At 58.8% G+C, this 19,167-nt stretch overlaps 1 protein-coding gene across 5 annotated transcripts in view; it reads right to left on the reverse strand.

The window, feature by feature from the left end:
* Positions 1 to 19,167, reverse strand: part of LOC126038705 (protein CEPU-1) — a 350,563-nt gene continuing 331,396 nt past the window's right edge. For 4 of the 5 annotated variants that reach the window (XM_049800798.1, XM_049800800.1, XM_049800801.1 and 1 more), the window contains 5 exons: positions 8,325 to 8,459; positions 7,510 to 7,630; positions 5,792 to 5,943; positions 2,590 to 2,622; positions 1 to 945 (listed from right to left, as the gene is read on the reverse strand). In XM_049800798.1, the coding sequence (XP_049656755.1) occupies positions 845 to 945; positions 2,590 to 2,622; positions 5,792 to 5,943; positions 7,510 to 7,630; positions 8,325 to 8,459 (542 nt within the window). In that variant the 3' untranslated portion in view covers positions 1 to 844. The remainder of the gene's footprint in view (positions 946 to 2,589; positions 2,623 to 5,791; positions 5,944 to 7,509; positions 7,631 to 8,324; positions 8,460 to 19,167) is intronic. The other variant, XM_049800799.1, reaches the window with a different exon arrangement.

Below are 19,167 nucleotides of genomic sequence, written 5' to 3' on the forward strand. Positions count from 1 at the left end.
CCCCCCCCCTTCTTTTTTGCATTTCTGTTGTTTAGGAACTAAGAGTTCTAGGTTCGTATCAGAAAATACAATTAATAAAATTAACCATGACTCAGAACCCCTTATCATTCACGATGCCCACGGGTGGTACGATGAATGCGTGGCTTGACGCCGGTCTCCTTCCGCCCTTTCTGTTCGTGGCGGTGTGGCAACTGTTGAAGATCTATATATCTATACATATATATATATATGTATACATGGATATATATATATATATATTCAGAAACACAAATGGCGGCACGGTCCACGAGAAGACGGGGAAATCTCGGCAAAGAAAAAAAACCCGTCGCGTCCGGACGGAGGGGTCCCCGTGGGAGGGAGGGAGCAGGCGGGCAGGGGCGGCGAAGGGGACGGGTTGGGGGTGGCAAGGGGGGTTATGGCGCGGGAGGGAGGGGTGGGAAGTGCCACGCCCCAACAGCCCCGCCCATCCTCCACGGAGGCCTGCGGCAGAGAGCAGCGAAAACAGGGGGGAAAAGGGGTGGGAGGCAAAAAAAAAAAAAAAAAAAAAAAGGGGGAAAAGAAAAAGACTCGGTCGCGTTGCATCTTCAGCAGGAAGCCTGGGATTTTTTTTTTCTCTTTTCTCTCCTTTCCAAATTCCCGTTGCATTTTTTTTTTTTTTTTTTTTTTTTTTTTTTGCGTGTTTTTCCTCTCTCCCCCTCCCCCAGGTGGCCTGGCCGGATACTCTCTCAATTCTTATGATTATTTTCGGAAACGGTGAACACTTCTTCTTCTTCCTCCTCTCCTTTCTGCGTGCGCTTGCCGGCTGTGGTCGTCGCCGCCGCTACACTGCGGGCCGGCTCTCGGGTCAAAACTGGCGGGCGAGCTGGGCGAGTGGGAGGGCCAGCAGCCACGCGCAGCCGCCTCGCCGCCACGCACCGTTGTTCCCGTCGTGCACTGCGCCGGGACCTGCGAGAAGGGAGAGGAAACGCCCGCGTGGTTAGCCAGATAGCCCACAAAAAACCCAGAAAACACAAAAAGACGACAGAACCGCAGCGTTTGGGCCCCCGCTGCTATTGCACGCGGCGGCATCGCCCCGTGCGAGAGCTCCCCGGGCTCGACGGCACGGTGCCGGCCGTCCCCGACGACCCCAGTCTTTGGGATGCGACCCCCCCACCGCGGTCCCGCTATGCCCGCAAGACCCTGTCCCCAGCACGTCCCCTGCTCGTCACCGCCAACCGACCTCCTCCAAGCCCCTTCGCCCCGCTCCAAAATCTGAGTTTCCAGTTGCGCTTGTAGGGGAGATGACAGCTTTTGCCCAGCACCACCCACGCTCTGCCAGCCCCAGGGGCAACCTCCCCATCTTTCCCCGTGGGTTTCCCTCGGGGGCTGGGTGGTAGGATAACCGGCTGCCCGCCCGGCGCAGACACCGTCGGCAGCGTTATGCTCGGCCCTCGGCGCTCCGTTCCCCCCCCTCCCAGAGCTCGCGCGGGGTTCGCCGTTGGTAATGTGCTCTGCCCGCGGGCCCGGCCCATCTTGGGAAGAACAAGATGGGATGAGGAGGGCGGTCGAGAAGAGCCGAGCTCATCTGCGCCTCTGTGGGTCACAGCGGGTGAGGAGCTCACAGCTCACCATGGGAAAAGGATGCAGAGATTGGCCGACCTTGCAGCTTTCACCAGAACGCCCCAAATCGTTGGCCCAGGGGAACGGGAGGCTGGGAAAAGATCTCGGGAAGGCAGCCGGGCTGGCACCCTGCCCACGAGGTGCGATCGACCCGCGGTTTTGAAACCCTGGGACGTGTCCCCTCGCTTCGAAGCCCTACTGGGGTGCTGAGGGCCGTTAACCATTGGGTCTCCCACCAGTAGCCCTCTTCCAACACACTCACGGATGCCTCGCGATGCTTCCCGCTTAGCCACAAATCCTGGCGTGGCCGGGGAGCCACGCGCAAGGGCAGATCCGGAGACGCGATCATCCCCGCGCTACCTCCGTCGCCCTCCCGACAACCTACCCTACGACGAGCCCTACGAGTCATCCTGCGGGCTGACTGCTCAACGCGTCACAAACGAAGCCGCCCAGCTACGAAGCCCCAAAATTAATATGACGCCAAGCCAGCTGGCTGGCCGCTAAGATGGCACGGCAGAGCGCTGGCCGCTATGGCCACGAGTAACACTGCTGAGAGGACTGGACGCCTCTCCACCCCTAATGCATCCCGGAAAAAAGGCAGGAGAAGCATCCCAGAGGAGGAAGGGCCCGCCCCGAGACCCATTTTAAGCAGCAACGCGGGGAAAGCGGACCGCAGAGACGTCGCCGCTTTTGCCCTGGCGAGGGGGAGGAGGGCGAAGCTGCGGCGGGGAGGGAGCGTGGGAGCGGGGCGTGCGGAGGGCACAGACCACCACCAGACGGGCACGGAAGGCTGGCGGGGAGGAGGCGGGATGGGAGGGCAGCCGGACAACGGCAAAAAAGCCTTAATCCATCGCTACAGCAGCGGGATCCTGGGGCGGGAAGTCGAGGCGGCGGGTGCCGCGGTTCCCGCCGGGATGGGAGCCGGAGGGGCCTGCGGGGAAACGGGGCGGGGGGAGCACTGGTGTTTGCAGGGGTCCCCGATTTACTGACCTTTCCAGGGTGTCAGAGCGGTAGTTGTCTCTTCTAAAAATTAAAGAACAAGTGAAAGTTAAGGCACAAGGGCAATGGAAAGCTCAGCCTGCCCTCGACCCAAGGCCGGGAAAAACAAACGGGTGGGGCACCGAGCACGCTGCTGCCGCCCAAATCGCGCCCCGCTCCTCCGGGACCACGGTCCCCTTGTCCGGGAAGAGTGCCGTGTGAGCCGAGCCGCCTGCGGGACCCCAGACCCAGGAGGGGCCCTGGCGAAGTCCACGGTCGCACCCCAGCAAAAAGCAAAGCGCGGTGGCTGCTGTTCGGGGGATTTTGGGGGCTCAGCTCTCCCCCACGCTCCTCCCATTCCCCTCCGGCCCGGGATTGCCACCCGTTGCTCTCAATAACCCCGCAATGGCCCAAACGCATTTAACGCCCAATGTTGGCCTCTGGGAAGAGACGCGGACCACGCGACGGGGGAGAGGTGGAGAGCTTTTCTTTTCCCCAACTCCACAAAACAATGCGATTTCGCCGGGCGCTCTGTCACATCACAGACAGTGCCGAATAGGCCGCTGGCCTATAATAACAAGCGTTACGGGTTAAATAAAGCACCGGTCGACCTCCCTGAAAAATTAGATTAAAAAAAAGAATTAAAAGACGTACACTACGTCAGCCTCTGTCACACAGTGCCGGAAAGGCTCACGTCACGGTACCCACACGGATTGATTCTCCGTTTGCAGGGGAGGGGAAACTCTGAAACGCTCGCTTGGCTTCGGGGAAAAGGGGATCCTTACAAAATTGTCCCCCGGAACCTCACAGGTGAGATGTTTCTTGGGCCACAGGTAGCACAGCCATCGTATGCGATGTGTTAATGGCCAGACCGAAGGCGCCGGTCAATTTGGGACTGGTGAGCTCGGCTTCATGATGCTCGATAGTGGCACGTGGGGCTGACCACGTCACTGCCGACTGCGGTGGGGGGTGTGTGGGGGTGTGTGGTTCCCGGCGGCATTGGGGACCCCCGCGCCAGGAGACGGGGGAGGCCCACACGTCACGGTCCCCTCGGGTCCATGGGGGGTGAGGGTGGCCTGGGGAACCGTTGGCCCCCCGAGGAGACTCAATTAATAAAGACGGAAAGGATCGTTAAATGGACGTGTCTTTACGGAAGCAACGGGTGGTCAAAGGACTCCTATTTCATTGCCCGATGGGAGTCACCATCAGGCCAACAAAGCTAAGGGGCATGGTAAAATAAGCTTAGACTTCTGTGGGATGCTGCGCCGCGTCCTGCCCAGCGCTGCCGCCACGGCGGCATGAGTTCTACAAAGCATCCTTTGTGGGTTAGAAACCAAGTAACTAACAGCTCTGACAAAGCCATCGGCAGAGACAGGTTGTCTTTGCTTTTGGCAGCTTATCATCCAGTTTGTGCCTGCAGATGCCTAACCGAGGTCCCACACTACTTCAGATTTTAACGTCGTAAACCCGTAGGGAGCCTGTGACATCGAAGCTAAGGATGTATGTGTGGCTCAGGCTATGTCGGGCGCTTGGCACAGCCGCCCTAAGGTGGTGGCCCAGACGGAGGTGGGTCTGGATGGCTCCACAGTGCTGGAGGTATCGGTCCCCCTAAAAAAAGGGGTTAGTGGGGACACCGATGACCAGGAAGGCTGATGGGGAAGAGAACCAAGATAGCTCCTAGGTGACGCTAACGACAGCTTAACAGGCAGGTAAAGATGCTAACATTCATCTCTTAGAGCACAGACTTTTTTGGGGAGAACGAACGGTTGTCAGGCTCGTTAACATCCAAGGTTAGCTCTATATCAGGGCCGGAGGCACGGAGCCGAGCGTCTGAGATGGGATGGACTCTGCCACCATGGTGGCTCGGGGGAACTGATGCTGACGGCAGATGAGGATGAGTCCCTCCTGTGATGCCACCCCCATGGCGAGGCTCGGCACGGCCCCGTGGCTGAGAAGGGCAGCCCCCAGGAAAGCCCGGCATCATCCGCTCTCCCTAGACAAACCGGTTCCCTGGCTCGGGGCTCCCTGGAACCGCATCCAGCCCCTTGCTGAGCATGATGAGAAGTGGACATCGCTTCCCAGGGCCTCGGCACGCCTCCTGTGCCACACCGCTCCGGCACGCTGAACGACCCGACGCGTAACTTTGGGACTGCCCGCTAGGCCTGCATGCTTTGCGCTGCCGAGAGCGCGGTCTGCTAGCCCCAAGGTGCCCCACCAAGGGGCCTGGGGATGAGGAAGACTCATCTCTCCCTCTGCTCGCCTCTGACCGTACAACAACGAGAGGCAAGGACGAGACAAGGCCGAACAGCCGGGTGGCAAAGAGAAGAATGATGTTGGGGGGCACATCGGGAGAGGAGGGAGGTCCCCGAGCCCTGCTTCTCCGTACACTTTGGCAGTGAGGACTGCCTGCCCCGCATCCCCGGTGGGGAAATATCCCCGTGGCAGCAGCCAGGGACAAGGTCTGCCATCCACCTCCAGGTCTCGGTGGCCATAGCCCCCTGCTCTGGCTCAGCCGCCGCCCGAAAATGCTCGACGAACGCGTCGAGCGATCGGCGCCCATCCCGGCTGCAACTGGTGTCAGACGGACGCGTCGCTCTCATCCCAGCTCCGGCACACGGAGAAAACAGCCCCCGGAGAAGGGTACAGAGATGCTCCCCCTCCCCGCCCTCTGCACCCTCCCATCTCCCTCTGGCACCATCAGGAAGAACGCAGCTGCTTGGTGGGAGCGGAAAACGCGACCTGGAAGGCGGCGGAGCCACGGGGGCTGCTTAGTCTTGGGTGGGCACGGGGGCGTGCCGCACGGCAGCCCGCAGCGCGGTCCCGCGGGTTTGCCGCAACGACCCCAAGCACCATCTCTCCTCCCGACATGGGAGGACGCCTTCGAACGGAGGCTCTCCTAGGGTTTCATCAGAGCGAGAGGACAGAAACCCGCAGCCAAGTCCCAACTTTGCATCGACGGTGGACCCCAAACGCGGTGCCAAACACCTCTCAACAACGGCAGGTGCGGGGCCCGAGCCTGCAGTTACACTGGGAGGCTCTCCTCTTTCCCCGGGCTCGCCGCGGGCCCCGACCCACACCCCGGGGCAGAAAGGATCAGTGGCGAATGCACCTCTCCCCCAAAAGGCAGAAAGAGACCCGTGCCGCGTCTCGCGCGTGGGCAGTCTCACCGTTAAGCCGGGCCCCCTCCCTGGCTGGGTCCCTCGGCGCTACTCACCGTAGAGGATCATGCTGGCGTTGGTGTTTCCTAGCTGGTTGGAGGCTACGCAGGTGTAGTTGCCGTAGTCCTGCTCGGAGACGTTGAAGAAAGTCAGTCTGGAGAAGAAGGCTTTGTTCTCCACTTTCAGTCCTTTCTGTCCCTCAGCCAGCCTGGAAGAAAAGCAGAAGGGGAGAGGGTCACGGGGTTGGCGTCGGGAGGAGAAGCACCCGCCATTTTCCATGACCTGCTATCCCCTGGTCCCACCTGATAGCGGGGATGTCGACCTTGGGGAAAGACCAGGCGTGAAGAGGAAGAAGGGGAGGTAGCGGGAGATGGACGCTGCTCCGCTGGGTCTCATCCCTCAGTGGCCGGCCTGCACCGTCCTCACGCCATCTGGAGGCTCCTCACAGATGCGGAGTTGCCACCAAAGGGGATGGCTTTGGGACTTGCCAAACGGCGTGCAGAGGGAGGGATGCTCCAAACCGGCGCATGTGCCCAGGGAGGCTACCGGAGAAAGGCTCCTTCCCGCGCGAACGCCGAAGCCTGAACCGAGCACGTCACCTTCCCTGAACTGGCCTTCCCCTCCTGTGGCTCCGCTCCTGCGGCAATTTTACTGGCTAATTCCTCCTGGGAAGGGCCGGATCACCATCATCGCCCCTGCTGGGCTCCGACCGCCGATCTTGCCGTTGCTTTGTGGGCCCTTGTGATCCAGCCTACTTCCGAGCAAAGCCTTTCACCTGCCACCCAAACGTCCCCCGCTTCGTATGCTCCACCTGCTCCTTTCCTCCCAAAACAGGCAAGGCAGGTGGCCCCAGCCTCCCCTCTAGCTGCCATGGTGTCTGTTTTGGCTAAACCGTGCCTCCTTATTAGCGACCTAAGTGGCTCATCCCGTGTCGGGCTACACCACGGCCCCTCCGGGCCTCCCGGGGAGAAGCAATGAAAAACTAGGTTAAAAAACTTTGCCCGGGGTCAGAGACAGACGTTTGCTCCAGAGTGGGACCCTAGACTGGACTGCATTGCTCGCCTCCTCCGTCCCCCAGCCGCGTCCCCGTGCCGCTGCTCAGGTGGGACGTGGGAGCTGCCGGTCAACCTAAAAGGGCGACTTTCCCCACCGGGCAGGCCGTCTCTGCAGCGTAGCGAACCCCGTCTCTCGACCAACACCACATTTCTTTTGCCTTTCCAACAGCGAGGGGCTGACGCTGCCTTCCGGCCAAAGCATTTAAAAAGATGACGGGGGTTTCATCGGCCCCCAAGCGCTTGGATTCGTGCTGCCAATATCGCTGTCGGCCATTACGCTTCGCCCAAGCGGGGACTGACCGTGAGACCGTAAACCAGAGGCACGGGCAGCGGCGATCCTGCCTGCGCTGCCTACCCAGATGGAGGCCAAAACCCAGCTGGCGGAAAGACGCTCCTGGAAAAACGCCCCCCTCGACTTCACCTCGTCTGTTTTCTGCCGCGCCAAGTTCAATAGGAAGACCTGGCCTGCTTTTAATAGATACCGAGTGGCGGCAGCTCCCGCCGATCGGCACGACCCGCTGCCTTCGGAGGGGACCTGCCTTCGTGTCTGAACCCAGCCTGCATCGAGGGTTATGGGGGATTTGTCCGGCTACCACGGACGGCCCCATTGCCGAGACAGGCCCAGTCAGCCGATTCCAAAGCCGGCGGCACCGGGTATGGCTTCCACAGGGTTGGAGCGCGCCCTCCCATTTTGCATCCCCTCCGCCCCAGGCTCTTACCGCTTGTCGTCTTTGTACCACTGGAAGTCGGCGGAGGGGACGGCAGAGGCTTCGCACAGCAGGATGCCCTTCTGCCCCACCGGCACCCCGGTGCTCTTCGCGTCTGAGATGTACGGTGGGTCTGCGGGGAAGAGAGGAGTCTGGGTTTGGCGCCTGGCAGCCTTGGGGTGTCCTACCCCCTCCCCTCGCTCCTCAAGCTCCCTTTTCTTTCCCTGCACTTAGGAAGGAGCCAAAATCATCTCTGAAGCCATGCCCGGCTCCTGCTGCTCTGGTGCTGCCATCTGGGGGTTTTTGGGCTCATGGGGGACCCCACGCTGTGGCCCGGCAAGGGCTTCTCTGAGAAGTGGAGACCCCCGGCTCTCAGGCAGCACACGTGCCCCCATGCTAATCCCGAGCACTTGAAGGGGCGGCTGGAGAGGGGCGGCCAGAGAGGGGTGTAGAAGGGTCTTTGCCTCTGTCTCCGAGCACGAAATATGCTGCTTTCTTCCTTGCACTCTTTCTCTCTCTCTCATTTTTTCTAAAGGAAAAAAAACCCTCCTATTTACAGCTCACTTCTCTCCCCTCCCCAGAGGCTATCAGCACAGCGTCTCACCACGGGTGGAAAACCCAGGTGGACGGAGATGGCTGAGGAGGCGGTGGTGCAAAAAAAACACGGAGCTTGAAAAGAATGGGAAAAAAGGGTTAACCACCACCCACTCAGAAAAACCGCTGCTGCCCGTCTCGCTGCAGGACCCAAAGGCTGGGGTTGCCCCATCCCCTTGCGGGGCAGCACGGCGACCCCGTCCCCGTCCCCCGACACCCCCCGGGCTACTCACAGTTGACGGTGACTTTGACTCGCTGGACGACGGGTGCCGCCACGTCATTGGAAGCGCTGCACTCGTACTCGCCTGACTGCTCCCGCGTGATGCCCGTGATCTCCAAGTACTCATCCTCGCTGATGAAGCCCACGGCTGTAGGGGTGGAGGGAGAGGGCCGTAAGCATCAGGGAGGTGCAGCGAACCCGTGCCCACCGGCTAGTCAAAATCTGCCCAAGGACGCCCACCCTGCAAGGCCCAGTCCCGACACGATCATGTGCCTGTGCTCCGCCATCCCGAGAAAACCCCTGCCAGCAAGGTGTCCGCAAGCACCGGACCTCCGTGGCGGCCCCAGCCCTGCCGAGAGCGTCACTTGCCGGTGATGAGGTCCCCTACGATGACCCCAAATCATCTCTCCTTGGCGCCTGCACATCACACCCCACCCTCCTGCCGGGAGGCACCGCTGGGCTCGGCTGGCTCTACGTAGACACCTCTAATTTTTCAGCTTCGATTAACTCACAGCCACTTTATGCCCATTAGTCACTGCGCCAACATCGCCCTTCGGCCGAAATGCTTTGTCCCTGTGCTGCTCCAGGCTCGTTTCTGCATTCCCCACAGTGGGCTGCGCTCGCCCCCCTCTCCTCCACCTGAGCCGGGCTGCGCTGCAGCTCCTGCTTTCGCTCGAAGCCGGGCAGATGCGTTCGGCAGCCTTTCCTTTCATCCGGCATCTTACACCCCCTCCACGTTCCTTCCAAGAGCTCGCTTTGCTTCAAAGCGCTCCCGGAAACCCACGGCACTCAGCCGGCGAGGCGCAGGTGTTGGGCTGTGATAGTCTCCGGGTTGACGGAGATTGCGGCGTTACGACAAACGCGGAGTTAAATAAAGAGATCCAGCTATTAGGACGCGTCCGCCACACGTCCTGGAGAAACGCCGAACAAATGGCACGAGCGGGTTTTCAACAGGCCCCAGACGGGATGACTTCCCCCTTCCTTTCGTTTACGTCTCCCCGTCAGATCTCCTGCAGCTGAGATGCTGTAATTACCGTGCAAAGCATCTCGGAGACCGGTGTCACGCTTAATATTCCTATAAATTTTAAACGGTAGTCCTCGGTACATATGTGTGGCAATCGGTGTCATATTTTAATTAGGCTTGCCCTACACCATCTGAAATTAATAATAGCTCGAATTACCAGTGTAATTTATAAATTAACATCGCTGCAGCATTAGGAAATAAATTAGCTCTGGACAGCTGTTTCTGGGAGCGAGTGCCAACGGCGGAGAGGCCGAGCGCAGGTCCCCGGTCCCCAGGGAACGCGGCAAGCTCGGCCAGCGGAGCCGGGTGATCCCACGCTTGCCCTCGCTCCCCGACTGGCTACCGCCGTCTCCACGCTAGCGTGACCCGATGGGCCACGGCTCACCGCGCTCGACTGGCCGACCGTCTGCGTCGCGCTCCTAACAAAACGCCGGCAAAACGTACGCGCGGGAGGCTCCCGTCGGGGCATGCGCCGCCTGCGTCCCGCCGGCTGATACTTTTATAGCGTCTCTCCCCGCAGTACATAAATAACGAGCGTGGCCACGTGCTACCGCCCGCCAAGGCGGCCATCTGGAAAGCACGTGTACGTGGGGGTTTGCGGATGGGGTCCCGAGCCGGTTTCCATAACGCCCCTGCACAGCTCGACATGGCGAGCGCTCCGGGCATCCGCTGGGATCCTGCTACTGGGATGCCGGGTGCCGCCGCTGTCGGCTCAAGTTAAGTGCAAATACTCTCAGCCACAACGAAACCGCGCCTTGGCTCTCCCCCGTGACAGACCTCGTGGCGGCCACCTCTCCACGGCAGCCCTGGGACTTGGCACGCCTGCGGCTCCCTCGCACATCCGCATGCTCGGCAGCTGAACCGAGGACCCTGCGCACGCATCCCCCCCGTCCTGGGCAAGGCGGCCCCGCGCCGCCCTGTGAGATTTCGGAAAGGGGCGAAGCAAGTTTTCCAGCGCAACCTGCCGGGACAAATTGCTGCCACCCACCCGCGTGCCCTCGGCCCCACGCCGAAATACCCTCCCAAGCAGCTCACGGTCCAAACGGCCGAACGCATCAGTACTTAACAGAACCGAAGGGCAAGACACAAAGGCATTACCCCAAAACCAATATCCTTCGGAGACACAAAAATCGCAGCGTTACATCCACCAGGCGCTGCAAAAAACCAGGAGCGAGGGGGGAAAACAAAAAAAACCCATCCCTTTCACGGCTGACCTAGAATCGGCTTCTCTGTAGCACAGCGCTGCCTGCCGATAAAATAACGACACGGCCGGCAGCCTTCAGATGCTCCGCGCGCAAATCTGACTCGGGTTTGTGCAGAGCCTCAGATAACGTGCTGCTTCCCAACCAACCAAAGGCGGTTCCTTGAGCGCGCCGGAGCCGGCTCACACGCGGCAATAACGAGCTCTCGCCTTAGCAAGCGTCCCTGGTCCGACCTGCAAGCAAAGCGGCTCGAGCGCGTTTCGTTACCCAGCAAAAGGCTTCATTAAAGTAATTGCAAGGGGCGGCTTTCCACCCGCAAAAGGTCAGGAAATTGGGAAATGAAGGCTTCCTCTTCAGGCGTAGCGCGGAAGTCTGGATACGCGCACGCGGTAATTGGCTGACAGAAAGGCAGAGCGCGAAGAGGTCAGGGCGTTGGGGTCCGGAGCGCTTCCGTGGCGGCGCCTGTGGGATTTCGGCTACAGCCTGTCGACCCCAACGTGCAGAGCCCGTCCTGGACCAAAATGGGAGGCTTTGGGCCAGAGCCGACACCTGCTTTTGCCCTGAGCACAATCTGGTGTTGTTCGTGCTCTGATGACGATAGCATTAGGAAGACCCTCCCTGCGAGAGGCTCCGGCCGGATCCTGCTTCCTTGGCGCCAGCTGTGGCATCTCAAGGAATAAGGCTACACGAGGGATCGCTGCCCCAAGGGCACCGCTTCACGGGGCATCCGCCGTGTCCCCCCCCGCACAAGGGGCTTCACAGGAAAATCGGGTCCGTAAAGCCGCTTCGCCGCTGCCCACGTTGCCCGATCCCATGTGGGCTGAGGGGCAGACCGAGCGTAACCGGCCGACCGCTCAGCTCCCTGGCCTCTGCGTTTTTGCCTATTTATAATGGGAAGTCTTTGATAGCTGGACAAATCCCATTCGTTAGTGACTGCCAGGAAGGAGAAACCGAATAGATGGGACCCAGGGAGCGAGGCCAGGGTTAAGCAAACACAATCCCAAAGTGCAGACCTTGCTTTATAGAAAGCAACGGGGTGTCCATGTCACTGTGGCTGCTGGGGTCCCTCGGGGCTGGCGGGGCTCAGGAGGGACATTTATCTGCTCACCGTGTTGCATGGGGACACAGATGCTGCTTTGGGGGACCCTCAGCTCCCCTGGCCTAGAAACAACGCAAGCCTCAGCCCAGATTTCGAATGGGCATTACTTTTCCAATCACTCTCACATATAGCTGGACCTTTGGGATTGCTCCCACCGCTCGCCCGAGGCTGGAGCTGGAGCAGGGCAACGGGCACCCAAATACCGTGGTCCCTACCTCTGAGAGCGCCTGGAGCTCGGGGATGCTCGAGGTAGCGCTGGCCTGGGGCCCCGCATCTCTGGGAGCTCCACCGGAGGTACCGGTCCCGCTCCGCCCAAATCGACAGTGGGAACTCTTCGAGGCTGTCTCTGCTTGAGCACAATTAGGAGCTGAAATATTGCGGGAATTAACGGGAGAGCTCTCTCATCTCCTCAGGAGCTAGAAAACTGCCACAGCCAGCACCCATCATCATTATTATTAATACTAAGAGCATAATACAGGCCAGAAATGGAACGGCCACGGACTAGGAAAAAGCGTAATCCTCGCTCATCAGCCGAGGATGACAAACTATCCTGGCGCGAACCGGGGAGATGGAAAACCGGAGCCTGAATCCACCTGCTCGGCGAGCGGGAGCCTGCGCACAGACCGCCACGTGCTCCATAGGACTTGCTCTGCCAGACCTGCATCTCTGCAGAGCTCCGTAAAAAACCTCAGGGAAGGGGAAGCACGAGCACAAAGGAGCAAGGGGGAAAACTCAGCCTAGAGCTGCAAAATAGCCAAGAGAGACTCGACACATAACGAATGGCCCACGTCATGGACGGAGCCGGGGAGCTCGGCAGCATTCGGTGCGGCGTTCGGGAGCCTCCAGCCAGAGACAGCCGAGCGCCACGGCGGTGAGCAGCCCGAAATGCAGAGGTAGAAATAACCGAACCACGTCTCTCACACGGTGCAGATAAGCCACTGCAGGTATGTTAGAGAGATTGCTGTCGCCTCGCGCGTCCCTCCTTACCTTTCTCCATCCCTCACTCCTCTTCCTTTTCCCAGCCCGACTCGTCTCCCTTCTGCTTCCTCCTACCCGTTTGCTTCCATCGAGCCTCTGACAACATAACAACTCACCAGAAAGTGAACGCGAGTTCCCAAATTAATTACGTGCCGCTGTCCCCTGGCTCGCCGTTGCGCCCACGCTCAGGTCTCGAGGACGCGTCGCTTACGGCTTTCCCTGGCTGAACACCGCGTGCCCGCCACGCTGTTAAAAAAGCTTCGCTGAACAGCGAGCGAGGCGGGTCCCAGCACCGCCAAGCTCTCCACCGCAGCATCCCGCAGACCTTACCAATGCCTCGCTGCGGCTCCTACCAGCAACCTGTGGTGCCCTGAGCGAGGCAGGCAGCACAGCTACAGTTATCGCTGCTGCGCGCCACGCTAGCGCCTAAAGATCGCAACCCTGGTGAAGTTTTCCCACTCTGCGTGTCGCCTGCAGGCATCACGAGCACCCGCTGCGGACACCGTCGTCTCCTGTGAGAAACAGCCGCAAAGGGTCAAGAGCCACATTGCCCCAATTTCTGGAAGGCAAAGCATGGGAAAACAGACAGACGTACGTACAAGGCGGTGCGGGGACGACACGGACAAGACATCTCCGCGGCTTAGGGAGCCACGCGACGTATCGCGCCAACCGGGGCAGTGCGGGATGCAGCGCCCGGCACCAATGGTGCATCTTTCACGCTGCTGCATGCCCGTACCAACTCCTTGCGCCTCGGCGATCGAGGCGAGCCAGCCCAGCCGTCCAGGGCTGCGATATTTCCATCCCTAAAGCTCAAAGGCGCGACCTCAGCGATCGTCCCGCAACGGGTTTGGTCTCTGGATGCCCAAAGTCCCGGGGCCGGTCCTGAGGCGCTACCCCGCCTGCTGCACCGAACCGACTAGTGGGATCGGCCGGAGAAGGAGAATATTTTATGGAGATAATTTTATTAAAATGTTTACAACAATGCAGATATTGACATCTCGGTTCAATCAATAGCGCAATTTATTGTCCTTCAAGGTGAACATTAAGCCAAGCTGCCCATTAGTCAATATTTACCTCCAAGGTCTATAAATCTTTATACGGGCTTCAGCGGATGTTGACAGCGGCCGATTCCAGATAAGTAAAAGTAAGAGCGTGAAACATTGCTCCTTTTGGAGGTGAAATAGTAACTAGTTAATTACAGTCCCTACAGCGATTCCAAACTATCAATTTACGGCTACTTCTGGCAATAAACATTAACGTTGCGCAGTCTCCTGGCTCCGAGGGACACGCTAAAACCGAGAGCCATCTATTTCAAACGTCACGCCGATGCGGTAGCGATGGCCATCCTTTAACAGTTTACAGTAAATAAATACAATGCACAAAGGCAATAAGAGCGAACTGCCGGCACCCGAGACCCACTTCACCTCTCCTCTGCTACGACAGCGGGCGGAAAAGCCCAGGGTGGGCGATTTAGTAGCGTTGCATGGGCAGCTCGGCTCCCGGCGTGCAAGGCAGGAGGCGGGGGAAGGAATCGCCGCAAACCCGGGCTCTTGAAGCAGGTAGGGCAGCCCCGGTGACGTGGGCAGAGAAGAGCTAAGGCTGCCTCCAGCACGTGCCCCGGCCTAAATGGGGGAAGCACCTGCTTCACCTCTCATTAATCAGTATTACCTGCTCCCGACTGCTCAATTAACACGTGCAGAACGAAGTTCAGGCAGTTCAAAAATTCCCTTTCCCATTTTTGTTTGATCAGGCAAATGACACCGGCTAGAGCAGCTTCCCCTCCACGCACCCCCTCTTTCCGCCTCCCTGGTGCCGGCTGAATGCCACCACACTCCAGCAGAGAAGGATTGGGGGTAATTAACCTGCTGGAAATCATCCAGAGCAATCATTAAAAAAAATGATTTTTTTTTTTAAGATTACCCTATCGACCCAGGCAAGCACAGCACGCTCCTCTCCTCCTCTCGTGATTAGTACGTCCCCGTACCACGGGCACCAGCCCATCTCCATCTGCAACCCCCCCAGAGGAGCGATCCCTTTAGAAAGCGCACCTACGGCACCAGCACACTGCGGGTACGTGGTGTGAACCGTCTCTTTTTCATTTCTCACAAGCCTTCAGAAGAAGGACCGTAACCCCAAAAACAGGCACGCAGCGTATGGGAAACCGCATCGCGCTCCCACAGGGCCAAGTCTCTCTTTTTGAAGTTTCCTGATGACGAGGAAAGAAATCTCTCCTCTTGCATGCTTTTCCACATGAATTGGCACGTTTCCGTGGCCCGACGTCGCACGAAGCCCCAGGGGACGGCGTTCTTGCCACCTGGTTTTCGCGTGGTGCTCAGGGCTGCGGGAACTTTGCGGTAGCGACCTCTGCTGCTGTGGCCCCGGGTCCCTCCTCACCCTTGAGCCCCGGAGGCGGCGACCGTGACTGGCTGTGCCTGGTGTCACCGAGGAGAGGGGAAATATCCCGCTTTCCTTGTTCGTACCCTTCATTGAATTGGATTTGGCAGCACTTTCACAGCCAATTTCGCTCCGTGCCCTCAGGCGTGGCGGCTGACCGTCACACTCCAGGCGGGCACAACCTGAGCGATAGATCAACGCTCACCATGAAGTCCTTCTACTGCACCGGGATCAGCGTCCCCTCGTCCCCTGGGCCGTGGGAGCCTCTCCTCGTCCGTGGCCGCGCAGCACCACGGCTTCTCTTCTCCTCACAACTGATTTGGGCGTAATGGGGAGCCGACGGTGCCTCATCTTTCTCCTCAAGATGCGACGGAGGACCCTCCTGGGTGTGATTTTGGGCTGATGTGAGCAGAGGTGGATATTTCCAAAAGCCCCGCCGCCGGCTGCCCGCAAGCATGGGGACAGGACACAGGGATTTCCACGGGCGCTCTCCGAGCGCAGCCACCGACTGGGAGCCGGCATGAAGGCTGTGGCTCTGCAGCCCGCTGCCAAACCTCTGCTCTTTGCTGCCACGGAGGACGTTTTCTTCAACTTTGTACGCTACTCGGAGCTAGATCTGAGACAGGACCCACCTTCGTGGCTGCATTCACTCAGTGCAAACTCTCGGTCAGCCCTGAGACCACGCTCAGGGCTCACCTGTCCTACAACAACTCAAATTTTTTAACTATTAAGCAGACGCACGCGACACGTCTCGCCAGTTGCCAGGACGCGTGCTTTGCGGAGACCCTCCAGAGGCCACCGCGTCGCCTGCTCCTGGTCGCTCAGCCTATATTCGCAGCCTGTATAGCCTATAACCTGTATTTGCCATCCACTCCGCAGATGGCCAAAGCAAGGCGCGGGGAGCCGAAATGTGAGAGGGCTCCCGCGGCATGGCCACGTCGCTGCCGTGCCCCGCGTCTGGGGTCAGGCCTCCCGCACAAAGCTGCACCGCAGCGTGCCGGGGACGGCCGCCGGGTCCGCTCGCCTCGCCGGCGCTGGGTTACGCGTCCGAGTCAATCTAGCTGCCCGTTACAGCACCATCGTGAAGAGTTTTTACCTTAAAAGTCCTTGAAAGTTTCCCACTGTGACTCGTCAAACAAGATCTTTCTCACTTTTCTTCTCTTCTCTGCTAACAATATTTATACTCATTTCTTTTATTGAAATCTATCTGCCGCCTGTTCTATTAAAGCCACCTGAGTGGCAGCTCCTATTCTCCGGGAGCCCGCAGCCCATCTATTCTCCAGACAATGAGATACAAGCAGTCTATCTTCTATTGTGCTTCCCGGCCTTCGGCTCTGAAATCTGCCATCTCAAAAAGGCACGTCGGAGATGCCTCCGCACCAAAGATCGGAATCCCGGGCTGCACGGGGGCTTCCCGGCGCCTGCCGGGCTCGCTGCCCTCCATCTCTGGGCGAGCATCTCCAGGGAGATGTGCTGCGGTACCCACGATCCCGTGGGAATGCTTCTCCCCCGTCCCCTGCGTGCCTCAAGTCATCCTCGAACGTGGTTTGTCGCCGTCGGGCAGCCGCCGCGCACGCACGGCTCGCCGCTGCCGGGATGTTTGCACGCCTCAGACGACTTATTTGTTACCGGGAATAAAAGAGGAGTGTTAAACCCTTTGTTTGCAAGAAGTACTTCCTTGGGAAATAAAAGGATTATGGAAATTAATATTTAAAGAAACAAAACAAAACAACTCGGGGACCAACCACCCTCAAACGAGGCTCTAATTTGGGAGCAAACGAGTCGAATAAAGAATGAGCCCTTTTATTTCAGTGCAAGGGAGAGCCGGGCCAGCTCAGAGGCAGCTCAGGGCTCGGCAAACTGGCAGCGGCTGTCCTCAGCCTTTCCCAGCCCCTGCCTCCTCTCAGAGCACCGGTAAGGATGCCGAGCCCCAAGAAAAGGTCTGGACGACATGCACCACCCCGTTAGAGCAAACTGGCACCGGGAGGGACGGACACTCCTGGAAGAAAAGTACCGAGCCACCGGCCCAGAGCCCCTTCCCGCGCAGTTTTTCTGTCTCCTTGCAGGAATGTGTGCAAAAGGCTCGTGAAAAACAAATATCAAGGCTCCCACAGAGCAGAGCCCTCTCCGGAGAGTTACCGATGAGATGGCAGCTCCGTGCACCCGCTCGAGCACCAACGCCGCTCTCGGGTCACCTGAGCCACTCTTCTTCCCGTGCTTTCTCCTGCAACCTAGAGCCAGACCCTAACAAGCCACCCAACAAGAAGTCTTCTCTCTCCTTTCTTTCCTTACACTTTCTTCCTCCCTGCGATTTTTTTCCCTGTTGCTGCTTGCAAGGTGAGAGAGGACAGCGTCACCAGAATGAAAGATTCTCCTGCGCGGCCTCTCCCAGCAGCGGCCCTAATTCATTTTTCATGGCCCCTTGCAGTGACAAAAGCCACTGCTTCTCTCCTGTAAGCGTGCGCCGTGCAATAAGTCAAAGCTGATGCGCGTTTTCCCCCTGGGTGCCGAAGCTGTGCTTTTGATTTAATTTGTCCCGTTGTTCGGCTCTCGGCCCTTGCCGGCAAGTTCCTTTGGAGAGGCGGCAAGGTAGGGCCCCGTACGTGTGGAGGGGCTGCCCAACAGATGGGGTACAGTGGGTAGCGTTTAAATAGTTTGCTGCAACGATACCAAGATGTCGGAGAGCAAGAGAGGCTGCAGCTGGAGAAAATGGCCCAAACGCACGCATCCCGTTTGCAGGAGCGCCGCTCCTCAATTCAATCCTGTTGCGATGTGGCTTTCCTGGAGCCCATCCCATTCCCCGTGGCTTTCTCACCATCTCCAGGAGAAGCTGTGGCGCACGAGGCTTGGCGAGGAGAGAGGCGGCACAGGGTAACGCCGAGAAATGAGGTGCTCCTGCCTGCTATTTGCCGGAGTCTTGCAAAGCACCCGAAAAAAACGTCACGGGACTCCCCAGCCGGGAGATCCGCCGCATCCCCGCTCAACCGCACGCCCCTGCGTGCGACCGGCATTGCTCTGCAGGCGAGAGCATCCCCGTCCCCAGCAAAACTTGAGGCTCCCTGCTTTCCTCCGGATTTGTGTGAAAAACAGCTGCTGGCGACCGGGACCGTAGGGTCCCTCTAGCTGCAAATTTAAACCCAAAGGCTTTCTCCATAGGACAAGCTCTTAAGAAGCAACTGCAATCCAAAGCGTTAAATGGCTGTAACCTCAGTTAAGCTGTATTTCAGCCGCATTAAGAAAATATCCCTAGGATGGGAAGCAAATGGCATAATGGCATTAGAGTGAAAAAATAAGCAGCGAGTACCAGCTAAATCCGTCCCCAGTGCCAGCAAGAACTCTCAGGGATCCGCGAAACTTTCCCTTCTCCCTGCGTATCCCTGCACGCGGGTCCTAGCAAGCCCAGATGCCGTCACCGCCATGGCTTTCTGCAAATGGGGGATATTTTCCTTCTCCCGGGACCTCCTGACCCCTCTTCACCCCTCCCCGGAGCTATCCGAATGGCGGCAGGGTGAAGCTTGCCGTCACCTCTCCATCATCTTTAGCCCGTCTTTATTTTTTCAGACACGCTATTTTCCAGCCCAGTGGCCTTGCTCTGTCCCTCGTGTTTTATGGCACTGACGTCTCCATTTCTGGAGGATCATTCGCAATATTATGGCTTATCGAGAGAAGCCGGGGAAACACACGGGCGGCGAGACAGACGGGCTCGGCTCGGCACGGCCAGGGGGTATGGGGGACTGGTGAGGATGCCGTGAACCCGGGGAGGGGAGATGGGGAGCGGGGGGCCATGCCAGAAATCGCAGGGATGGGTGGCGCTGGCCTCCGAGCACTGGAAGGTACTGGGAATGGGGAGAACGGAGACTGGGCTGAGCCCCCTCACTCGAGCCCACCATCCCCTCTCCAGGCCTCCCTGTGGAGGTAATGGCCCCGCTATGGGCACTGGGAAGGGGACAAGAGGCATTGCTCTGCAAGGGAAAAGCCATTTTAAATATCAGCAGTGTCTCCCAGGAAGGGGAAAAACCCATGGGCTATGGCATTGCTCTGGCTTTAAATTATACTGTAGAAGGATAAAAATAAAAGAGAGGAATACAGAGAGAGACACCGGGAGGAAAAAAAAATTGCCATTGTTTTACCAAGCAGATGGGAAAGTTCAGGGGATCAG

Source organism: Accipiter gentilis, chromosome 5 (assembly GCF_929443795.1).
Source record: "Accipiter gentilis chromosome 5, bAccGen1.1, whole genome shotgun sequence".
NCBI classification, from domain to species: domain Eukaryota; kingdom Metazoa; phylum Chordata; class Aves; order Accipitriformes; family Accipitridae; genus Astur; species Astur gentilis.